The sequence below is a fragment of the Suhomyces tanzawaensis genome (assembly GCF_001661415.1).
Source record: "Suhomyces tanzawaensis NRRL Y-17324 unplaced genomic scaffold CANTAscaffold_1, whole genome shotgun sequence".
NCBI classification, from domain to species: Eukaryota; Fungi; Ascomycota; class Pichiomycetes; order Serinales; family Debaryomycetaceae; genus Suhomyces; species Suhomyces tanzawaensis.
In genome coordinates this window covers 2,008,578-2,019,791 of record NW_017963636.1, presented here as the reverse complement: position 1 = coordinate 2,019,791, position 11,214 = coordinate 2,008,578, and the positions used below count along the sequence as shown (strand labels likewise).

The following is an 11,214-nucleotide window of genomic DNA, read 5'->3' as shown; positions in this document are numbered from 1 at the left end:
TTTAATTTATCACACACCATTTGGTATGTGATAAACCATATATAGACAATAGCACCGAAATAGGCAAAATGCAAGTGTAGAGCCCCACTGGACTGCGTCACGTGCCATCCCTGCCGACATCCCGCCTATCCGGCGGGTGCGCCGCGGGTACTCGAACGTGCCGGAAACGCGCAGTGGGTGTTGCACCGGCTAGCATGACTCAGATACCGGACCCACTCACGTGAACGCCAGTTCACATGTAGAACCCCGTCTCCGCAACAGGCAAACGGATCCGTGGTGCACCGCAGCCAATGGCTGCGGGCGTAAAACCAAGCAGACCCCGTTTCAGGTAGGAAACTGCTCGTTCGGGGTTGTGGTGTCACAATAGGCCGCCAGCGGCCACTACCGGTTTCGTCCCCGTAGACGAATCCACCAGCACCGCAACCCGGCTGCCCCAAATCTGCAACTCCGCCAGTCCCCACACCCACTTTGTTAGTGACAATCAAACCCCTCAAACCTTGTGTGAGGTGCCTCACCACAAAAAGAAATGGTACTCACATACGCACAACCAAACACCGTCTGACGACCCAGAAATGGTTGTATGCCGGAGCGAAACAAATTTTCATCGTATTATATATATGGAGAAAAACGTCACTTGTGATAATTCATCATCGAGGTAACCACTTTCGTCTCCGAGAACACCAACGTTATCCCTAGAACTCAAGATGGAATCGCTTACCCGTGTTTCTATGAACGTGTGTCCATTTGTCAAGGCTTCTTCTAGCCAGGCCTTGCGCCAATTGAGCAAGCAGTCAGGCGGCTTGGCCAGCCAGGCTCGTCACTGCCCCATCATGGGTGCTGCTATGGTGGCCAAGGAGTCTTCCAGAAGCTACTCCTCGGCCTCTAACCCAGCTAGAGCCACTGCTTCCTCCTCCATCGCGTCTTCCACCACCGGAACCCCTTCCGGCTCCACTCCTTACTCGTTTAAGACCGACCTGCTTACTGGTAGCCAGATGGACCTTTCCTCCTCGGAGTCTGCCTTCGACTACCAGGGTTTCTTGAGCACCGAGATTGACAAGAAGCGTACCGACAAGTCCTATCGTTTCTTCAACAACATCAACAGATTAGCCGAGGAATTCCCAATGGCTCACCGTACCGACGAAGCCAACAAGGTTACCGTCTGGTGTTCCAACGACTACCTTGGTATGGGTCGTAACGTCGGCACCTTGGAAGAAATGAAGCGTGTCTTGGACAAGTACGGTTCTGGTGCAGGTGGTACTCGTAACATCGCGGGCCACAACATCCATGCCATTCGCTTGGAAGCTGAACTTGCTGCTTTGCACAAGCACGAGGCTGCGTTGGTCTTCTCGTCTTGTTTCGTTTGCAACGATGCAGTTTTGTCCTTGTTCGGTCAAAAGATCAAGGATTTAGTAATCTTCTCCGACGAGTTGAACCATGCTTCCATGATTCAAGGTATCCGTAACTCTCGTGCCAAGAAGCATGTGTTCAAGCACAACGACTTGTACGACTTGGAACAGAAGTTGGCTCAGTACCCCAAGTCCACTCCCAAGTTGATTGCTTTTGAGTCTGTTTACTCCATGTGTGGGTCTGTTGCTCCAATCGAGGCCATTTGCGACTTGGCTGAAAAGTATGGTGCCCTTACCTTTTTGGATGAAGTTCACGCTGTTGGTATGTACGGTCCTCACGGAGCCGGTGTTGCCGAACACTTGGACTTTGAAGCCCAATTGAAGGCCGGTATCGCCAGTCCTCCAACTCAAACCGTGATGAACAGAGTTGACATGGTCACCGGAACTTTGGGTAAGGCCTATGGTACCGTTGGTGGTTACATCACCGGTAAGGCCAAGTTGATTGATTGGTTCCGTTCGTATGCACCAGGATTCATCTTTACCACCTCGTTGCCCCCTGCTGTGTTGGCTGGATCGAGCACCTCGATTCGTTACCAACGTGCCACCATGCAAGACCGTATTGGCCAGCAAAAGAACACTCGTTACGTCAAGAACAACTTGACCGACATTGGTATTCCCGTGATTCCCAACCCATCGCACATTGTGCCTGTGTTGGTTGGTAACGCTGCTGACGCCAAGCGTGCCTCCGACTTGTTGCTTGACAAGCACAAGATTTACGTGCAAGCCATCAACTACCCCACCGTTCCTATCGGACAGGAGAGATTGAGAATCACTCCTACTCCCGGCCACGGACCTGAGGTCACCAACCAGTTGATCAGCGCCATCGACTCGGTTTTCCAGGAGTTGTCTTTGAACAGAATCTCCGACTGGACCGCTGAGGGTGGGTTGTGTGGAGTTGGCGAGCCCAACGCTGCTGAGGTGCAACACGTTTGGACCGATGCTCAGTTGGCCTTGACTGACGCCGACCTCAACCCCAATGTGAGGGATCCTGTCATTCCTGCTGTTGGTGTTTCTTCTGGTGTGGAAAGCTACTAGTTTATATAGTTTGTATGGCCGCGCTGCCTTTTTATAGTGTCGCCATGACTACAATACGACAGCGCCTAACTACTGTGTAAGTGGGGATGGAGATATCGGACTTGATCTAAGCCGTGCGGCCAGGGGCTCGCCCCTGCAACGAGGTCCAGCGATGGCCAATCCCCCCGATCTCGTGCTGCTTGTACTGCCATCTTCTCGTGCTGGCGTGCTGCCGGTACTAGAGCTGGTGCCAGCGCGCGGTGCGCAGCGGTGCGCAGCCGGAGAGCGGTGGTGGAGGATCTCCCTAGCCAGTGGGACTTCAGAGAGTGAGACACCGCGAACCACCCTAATTCCGCTCCAAACGGCTCTGGGGCATTTGTAGTGGCTGATTAAGTACTATCACCCTTGTTAGTATAATTATTATCCCACAATTATGTTGTTATCTTGAAATATTTACCCATTTGCCAGATTAGTTTAACAGCTGGTTTTACTCATAGAGAGCCCATCGCAATGCTATCTTGAAGAGAACCTATAATTTTGGCACATCTCTCCTCGCCTCCTTCCCTAACAGCCCCCCTAGAAGCCTCAGCAGCCGTCCTTCCATCATGGCGTCGTTTGGTCCGCGTCACGTGTGCTGGTGATGAAGCGCGTTTATGGCTGTGAATGTTTGTTTGGAACCAACCCATCACCGCCATGGACAAGTCCCAACTCATCAAGCTCTACACGAACCGGCTCGTGCGAGCGCTCGTGCCAGCCGAGTTCGGTCCCGAGTTCATCCAGAGTGTCAGCCACGAGTTGCTCGTGGTACTCTCCCGCACAGAGTCCACCAATGACCAGTCCCAGAAACAGTACGAAATCAACCAGGCCACTGCTCGCTTCAAAACACACTTCCTCACTAACGGCTTCCGTGACGAGTGGGCGGCTTTCCAGCGCATCTTAGACTCGTTGGCCCAGGTTAAGACCTTGGATCAGATCCACAGCTACTTGGTGTTTTTGAGCGTGCTCAAAGACGGCCCCGCGCAGCCATCGCCAGTACCTGGCCATTCCCGAGCCAATCTCAGTCCTCACAGCGACTTCCACAGCACTTCGCCTGCAATTCCCTCTAGCCGACCCTATACACGTACCAACCGCGATTTTTCATCGGGAAACATGGGTGCTGGCGTCGAGTACCCTCACTCGTCTCCCTACAAGGACACTCCGTTAATACCGTTGGACCAGGTCATTAAGCCCTACTACGAATCCATGAATGAAGATCTTATCTTGACCTATCTTTCCTACACCCTACTTGGCCTTGACTCCAAGTTGTTGGCATTCGATTCAGACAAACAAATCGAACTTCCTTCCAACGTCAACAACAGTTATTCTGGAATATTGTTTGACATTTTGGAATGTGCATTACTATACAAACGGCTTCACAACTTTACTCAGCACAATAAGGGTAAACTTAGCTCTCCCATACAGACCGCATTTTTAACGGTATTAGAATCACAACTATTGGCCTATATCGACCATATCAATGAGCTTTTCAACACCCAGCCAGCATCTCTCATATCAGTCTATAACAGGATATATGACTGGATATTGAATCTCAGACTACTCTACTCACTTGTTACTCAGGTGCTTGAAGTCAACGGATACGACTTCTTGTCGAAAGTTTACGAACTCACAAAATTTGGTGATGTATCAATCAAGAAACTCGCCCTTCAAATATTTCAGAGCATCTCCACACCTTACTATCAAATTATTGAGCACTGGATAATAAATGGGGAATTGATAGATGAAAGCGACGAGTTTTTCGTAAAATTTGATTTTGAAAAGAATGAATTCAACGATATTATTCTATTCTTACCAGAAAGAATCCCCTTTTTTATTGATAAGGTATTAAGTTTCAAGATTTTGCAAATTGGCAAGATGCTAATATACTTGAATAAGTACTGCAAGGAACTCTTATGGGTAAATCAATACAGCAACAAGTATTCCCATATATTATTCCAATTGAACCACGGAGTACAGTCAATGAATACTGTCGCGTTTAATGAATTGATTAATGAGCAGTACGAAAAAATATTGAATTATTTCACGAACATCATTCATGGACCAAAGAATGAAATGGCCCAACATCTTAACAACTTTAAAAAGATTTACTTCATACAAAAGAATGACTTTATTGACTCCATAATTTCGAGTGGAGCTGAAATTTTTAATGAACCATCCACCACGATTTCATCAAATTATCTTTCAAAGATATTGAACGAATCCATCAATAATTCCTCCTTAAAATACAATAAATTTTCTAAGCGTTTGGATGCTCGAGTATTGGATCCAATTCACGGGAATATTGGATGGGAAGTATTCACGTTGGAATATAGAATTGACGACTTACCCATCAATTCATTATTTGAAAACCACATGGTTCAGTACTTGAAAATGTTCAATTTCTTATGGAGACTTCGCCATCTACAATATCTTTTGAATGAACACTCATTGGACTGTGTCAGTTTGCGGAAGAACGAACTAAAAAGGATTCATTTGAAGTATCTGAAAGTGAAGAGAACTGCCAGATTAAGTATCAGAGACAAGAAGATTGTATGGCTTATAAAATCGTTCAATACTATTAACATGATCCGGTTCAATCTTATCAAGTTTATGAATTCATTGGTGCAATACTTGTCATTTGATGTAATTGAGGATGCTTACCACACATTGATAACAAAGAAGTTGTTCAAGTCCAACGAGGTATACACGAATGAGGAAAACGAAGGGTTCAAGAATCGCCTGTTGCAACTTTTGAATGCATTTAACCCCAGCTTCATACAGTCGATCAAAGGCAGCCCGCAAACCAGCGGATCTGAACAACGCGTGCTCCACAACGTGAACGAGCTCACATTTGACGAAATTATCAAGATGCACGAAGCGTACTTGAGCAAGATCGTCAATAGCAAGTTGATCAATGAGGACTCGCTCGGCAAGACCACCAAGACCAGCTACATCGAGCAGGTTTACAAGCTCTTGGAGTTGGTGTTCCGGTTCTACAAGAGTGCCGAGGAGTACAACCACTTGGTTGTCAACTATGTGTTGATCTTGAACATCGAAGCCTCGCAGGCCGAAAATGAGATCGACGCAGACATGGTGGAGATCGATGCGCTCCAGGATACCGAGGATAAGCTCCAGGCAATCACTGACCGCATCTACCGACACATCTACCAACAATTCCAGGAGGGGCTTGCAAACTTTGTCCGGGACTTGAAGGTGGATTACGAGCTTAAGCCTATGGCGTCCATGTTCGTCTAAGTAGATTTAATGCACACCGCGGTTTTTCACAGAAAGGGGCATTCGGTCCAACCAACCGCTCGTAAATCGTGTGGGGCACCCATTAACAGAAAACGGCTTGGAGCATGCGCGGCTGAGGTTCCTCGGGTCGGCCCAAGCCCACCGCCCTGGTCCGAGTATGCTCTTATACAGCCTGTTGTCCCTGCGTCAATATACGAACTCCAGGCTGTGGTGGTGCCGGCTGCTATTGTCATTCGGGCACGGAGTCCCCAGCATGTGCAGGCCCCACCACCACCGCACCGCACCAAAGGGCCTCGGTCTCTCCGAAAAATCTATAAAGCGCCCCGGATTTCTTCGTTGTTCTCCACACACACCAACCATGGACGAAACAGACAGTGTATTAGTCGAAAACGTGAAATCTTTCGCTGCCGGAGGATTCGGTGGTATTTGGTAAGTCGACGATGTTTCTCCCGTTCTAGGTCCATACTAACATTAGTGCCGTGCTCACTGGCCACCCCTTTGATCTTGTCAAGGTCAGACTTCAGACTGGTATTTACAACTCGTCCATCGAATGTATCAAGACCACGCTCGTGAAGGACGGCTTGCCAGGTTTCTACCGAGGCGTTCTCCCACCCCTTTTGGGTGTCACCCCCATGTTTGCCGTGTCTTTCTGGGGTTACGACGTAGGTAAGAGACTTGTGGGAAGCTTCACTGGAAAGTCACCCGAGCAATTCACCATTGCCAACATCTCCACCGCTGGTTTCATCTCCGCGGTTCCCACCACCTTGGTGGCTGCTCCATTCGAGCGTATCAAGGTCATGATGCAAGTTGCAGAGGGAAAAAACACCACCATGGGCTCTGTCGTCAAGGAAATGTATCGTACCGGCGGGATCCGGTCCATTTTTAAGGGTTCGGTGGCCACCTTGGCCAGAGACGGCCCTGGTTCGGCTCTTTACTTCGCCACATACGAATACTTGAAGAAGAAGTTGTCCCTGCCTGGTGAAGACATGTCCCTCTTGGCCATCTCCACTGCTGGTGGTTTCGCTGGTGTTTCCATGTGGTTGGGTGTTTTCCCAATTGACACCATCAAGTCCACTCAGCAATCCTCCAACACCAATGTTTCTATTGCACAGACCACCAGAAACATTTACGCCAAGGGTGGTATCAAGGCATTTTTCCCAGGAGTGGGTCCAGCCTTGGCCAGATCTTTCCCTGCCAACGCTGCCACTTTTGTGGGTGTCGAGTTGGCTAGAAAGGCCCTTGACGGAATTATTTAAACAAAGTATTTATTAGACGCCTTCGGGTGACACCAATCAAAATCGATTTTTGACCTGCGTAGATACTGACTCCATCAGTTGAAAGACGAGATATCTTTCCAATATTACTGATTTACTGTAAAATTTCACAAAATTCACAAGATTATCCATCGGTTCTATGTTTGAGAATACATCAAACTCTTCATCAGATCCAATACAGTACAAAAATTTAGTGTAGAAAGAAGTTCCATGAACACGTCTTTCATTCATTTCAAGTCTTTCTAGGGCTTTATAGCTCACACCAAGCCTGAACTTCAATCATTTCACTTCTCCAATCGCCTCACAATTCAACTAAAATCCTCTGTCCACTACAAAATAGACACTGCACTGCCAGTACACTCAGTTCCATGTCGATAATAAGCTCAGCTGTAGATCTACACTATCCCCAACCTTTTCTCTGGCTAGTACTGTCTTCTCGGTTCCACAAACTCGCAGCCACCATTAGCCGCTGGCAATTCTCACTCCTCACGAGGTCGTGCGTAGGCCACCCGCCATGGACAACGAAAAGCACCACCAATTAAATGATAAGATAAAGCGTTAGACACTCATACCATCCATTCAAAATGTCTTTATCAGATGAACAGGTACGTACCCGCCTGGGCAAATGCCGAATTGATGAAAGTGGCTGATTGATACTAACATCCCAGGTAAAATCGGAGCTTAGCAAGATGCAAGCCTTTATCCAAAAGGAAGCACAAGAAAAGGCTAAGGAAATCCGTTTGAAGGCCGACGAGGAGTACGAAATCGAGAAGGCTTCGATCGTCAGATCTGAAACCGCCGCCATCGATGCTGCCTACGAACAGAAGTTGAAGAAGGCTTCCTTGGCTCAACAAATTACCAAGTCCACCATCGGCAACAAGACCAGATTGAGAATCTTGGCCACCAAGGAAGAAGTCTTGGAGGAAATCTTCGAAGAAGCCAAGAAGGAGTTGAAGAAACTCACTTCCAACAAGGGTAAATACAAGCCAGTTTTGGTTGGATTGATCGAAGAAGGTTTATTAGCATTATTAGAAAAGGAAGTCACCATCAAGGTCAGAGAGGCAGACGTTGCATTGGCCAAGGAGGCTGCTGAAGATGCTGCCAAGGCATTCGAAGAGAAGTCCAAGTTCGCTGTCTCTATTACTGTCAACGAAGACGACTTCTTGAGCAAGGATGTTTCCGGAGGTGTTGTTGTGGTCAATGGTACTGGTAAGATTGAAGTCAATAACACTTTGGAAGAAAGATTGAACATTTTGAATCAAGTTGCTTTGCCTGGTCTCAGATTGGAATTATTCGGTCCTTCTGCTACCAGAAAATTCTTTGATTAGTTGATTAGAGAACACTTATAATTCTTGCGGGAGGTCTGCAGATCTCTCATGTGCCTCCCACCATTTGATGCTATATTCTTTATATTTCAATCCTAATAGTTTTTGTTTATGGTGCCTGTAGCGTCATGTCACTGTTGGTTTTATGCAGGAGCACATGTAAAAATTCACTGGTATAACCATCCAGATCCGTTCGGAAGGCAAAACCTTTAGATTACCACCATATATACGTCAACCCGCTTGTCTAAAAGTACTGCACGCTTCATTGCACTGTACAAAATCGCTAGTGACTTCTAATTATAAAAGCACAAGAATAGAGCCCAGCATTTCCGAGATTATATCAGTGTCATTAGAACTTGACACGAGATGATATACCGATATATTGCCCGTGAAGCTTCCAGATACCACTTTTTGCCACGGGTAGGGCTAAGGACTCCTTCAGAATCTAGATTATACAAGTCAGTGAAAGACCTGAACTACACTTATCCCATAAATGCTAGGTTTATCTCAATACGCCCCAAGATTTCTACACAAGCCAAACCAGAAGAACTAAATGTACAAGAGGTTCCGTACAAGGCACTCAAGCCCATCACACCCAACGATCTTTACGTTTCATGTACCACGTTTGATAAAAAGGGAAACATAACGGGAGTATCTCAAAAGTATCTCAAGATGGACTTTTTGAAACAAAACTTCCTATTCCCCAGAGATTTACGGAAAATCGATACTTCTTCTGTCGATGTCATTCCATCCATCATGATTAGACCACCAACCTCGATATTGGTCAACTTGTTGCACATCAAAGCAATCATTAAGAAAGACAGTGTCATGATTTTCGACACATCCACTCCATCGATTGCTAAAAAGTTGGGAATATTCATGTACGACTTGGAATTAAAGTTGAAGCTTCCTTCAGACATTCCCTACGAATTCAAAGCATTAGAAAGTATCCTCATCAGTGTGATGAGCTACCTAGAATCTGAGTTGTATCAACACCGTCGAACATGTGGTCGTATTTTGACAGAACTAGAAGATCAAATCGACCGGAAAAAGTTACAGGACTTATTGATAAAGCTGAAAAAATTGTCATCATTCTACCAAAAGTCAATTCTTATCAAGAACGTCTTAGAAGAATTATTGGACAACGACGAAGATTTGGAAGGCATGTACTTGACGAGTATAAAGTCGAACGTTGATGATTATCAAGAAATAGAAATGATTCTTGAATCCTACTATAATCAATGTGATGAAATTGTTCAGCAAGCAGGTAGTTTGCTCAATGATATCAAAGTTACCGAAGAGATCATCAATATCATTCTTGATACAAACAGAAATAGTTTGATGTTGTTCGAATTGAAGATTACGGTTTACACCTTGGGTTTTACCGTTGCTACCTTATTACCTGCCTTTTATGGAATGAACTTGAAGAACTACATCGAAGAATCCAACTGGGGTTTTGGAATGGTCGTAGTTATTTCGATCATACAAGGTTTGATTATCACATTCATTAACTTCAGAAAGTTGAAAATTGTGCAGAAATTGACTATGGGTGATTCTTTCAGAACAAATGGCATGCGGTCTTTAGGTGGTCATTCCAGACACTCAAGGGATAAATGGTGGTATAAGCTAATCTATGGGTCGAGAAACACCAAGTACCACCCACCTTCTCTGAAGGATAAAGATGTGATCTGGAGGATGATCAATGATGATAAACCATTGAAATAAATGGAAACGCTTAAACATAATAGACTAAACTCATCAAGACCGAATCTTCAAAACATAATAGAAACCTCACATACTTGGTTAGGGCTTTATTTTAGAGGTGCTAGCACCGGTAGCCGAACTACATTCGCCAGTCGAATACATGTATATAGCACTTATAAACTAATCCGAATCTCCATCGGAATCACTATTATTTACAAGATCCTCGTCGTCACTATCCTTGGCATATCCGGGCAACTCGTTCTCGTCGGTAGGCTCTGGGATTTCAGTCACTGTCTCTATTGGTTCTTCATCAAATTTCATATGCTTACCCTTTGGAGATCCTGATGGACCATTAGATGCGGAGGATCTGCGTTCTCTAAACACGGGCTGGGCATCCTTTTCGGCCCCTGGCTTGATCAAGGTACCTTCGACCGATACCACTCTGCCAGCGGAATGAATGGCTTTGATAGTAAATTTCAACTTTCCTTCTATCTTGACTTCGTTTTCATCGACCCAGTAGCCGAAGGATTTAAACTTAGGCGTGGTGGTCTCTTCTTGGACCTCGTCTTCCTGGTTTGGTATGAAACTCCACCCGCTTGGAATGTTGTATTTCTTGATGGAGGCATTGAAGGTATCGTGGACCAACAAACCCAAGTGGGATGCGGTCTGCATGTAGATGTAGCCTTCCAACTCGTCGCCCACCTGAGGTCTCCATATCAACAAGTCGAGGGTGACCCACAAGAAAGTGAATGGAGATGAGCCCTCGATTCTAGCAATGGAGATGGGCTGATCTTCAGAGTCAATACTTATGTTGTCGGAGGAAAGTTTGATGTTGGAATATGCTAAGACCACTCCCTTGGCTTTGGGGAAATAGTTCATGATTAAAGGATCTAAATGTTGTGCTTTGATACCATTAATTGGGTTCTTTAAGTGCATGGGTGCCAAAGACACATACATTCTTGTGGTAACTTTATGGAAACATTCGGAAATTCCATCTTCACCTAGTTTATTAGTGCTTTTGGGAGCAATGCTGGGTCTCTTAGAGACGGGCTCTTCGCCGTTTATGGACCTCTTGGACATGTTGGTGATGTTGATTGATTTTTCAAATGAGAAATTTTGCGATGAGTTCTCGACTGTGCGAACGATAAGGTGCGCACTGGGAGTAAGATGGAGAAGATGGCCAAGAACCGAAAGCGAAAA

General features: G+C 45.9%; 6 protein-coding genes across 6 annotated transcripts; 5 read left to right on the top strand and 1 right to left on the bottom strand.

Annotated features, from left to right (window-relative positions):
• Positions 1–704: 704 nt before the first annotated feature.
• HEM1 (5-aminolevulinate synthase) lies at positions 705–2,441 on the top strand (the record flags this gene model as incomplete). Its single annotated transcript, XM_020206487.1, has 1 exon — positions 705–2,441. One exon carries the CDS (start codon positions 705–707, stop codon positions 2,439–2,441), a length of 1,737 nt encoding a protein of 578 aa, XP_020067326.1.
• Positions 2,442–3,083: 642 nt separating this feature from the next.
• On the top strand, positions 3,084–5,711 carry SPC98 (Spc98p; the record flags this gene model as incomplete). Its single annotated transcript, XM_020208905.1, has 1 exon — positions 3,084–5,711. The coding sequence occupies one exon, from the start codon at positions 3,084–3,086 to the stop codon at positions 5,709–5,711; it is 2,628 nt and encodes an 875-aa protein (XP_020067325.1).
• Positions 5,712–6,069: 358 nt separating this feature from the next.
• On the top strand, positions 6,070–7,155 carry CRC1 (carnitine:acyl carnitine antiporter; the record flags this gene model as incomplete). Its single annotated transcript, XM_020211124.1, has 2 exons — positions 6,070–6,140; positions 6,187–7,155. The coding sequence occupies 2 exons, from the start codon at positions 6,070–6,072 to the stop codon at positions 6,965–6,967; spliced, it is 852 nt and encodes a 283-aa protein (XP_020067324.1). The 3' UTR covers positions 6,968–7,155.
• Positions 7,156–7,674: 519 nt separating this feature from the next.
• On the top strand, positions 7,675–8,313 carry VMA4 (H(+)-transporting V1 sector ATPase subunit E; the record flags this gene model as incomplete). The annotated part of the gene is made up of 1 exon (XM_020211425.1): positions 7,675–8,313. The coding sequence occupies one exon, from the start codon at positions 7,675–7,677 to the stop codon at positions 8,311–8,313; it is 639 nt and encodes a 212-aa protein (XP_020067323.1).
• A 363-nt stretch (positions 8,314–8,676) lies between these two features.
• On the top strand, positions 8,677–10,035 carry MRS2 (Mrs2p; the record flags this gene model as incomplete). The annotated part of the gene is made up of 1 exon (XM_020208953.1): positions 8,677–10,035. The coding sequence occupies one exon, from the start codon at positions 8,677–8,679 to the stop codon at positions 10,033–10,035; it is 1,359 nt and encodes a 452-aa protein (XP_020067322.1).
• On the bottom strand, positions 9,905–11,114 carry CANTADRAFT_24819 (DNA-directed RNA polymerase I subunit). The gene has a single exon (XM_020207230.1). The coding sequence runs from the start codon at positions 11,092–11,094 to the stop codon at positions 10,195–10,197; it is 900 nt and encodes a 299-aa protein (XP_020067321.1). The 5' UTR covers positions 11,095–11,114; the 3' UTR covers positions 9,905–10,194.
• Positions 11,115–11,214: the final 100 nt, after the last annotated feature.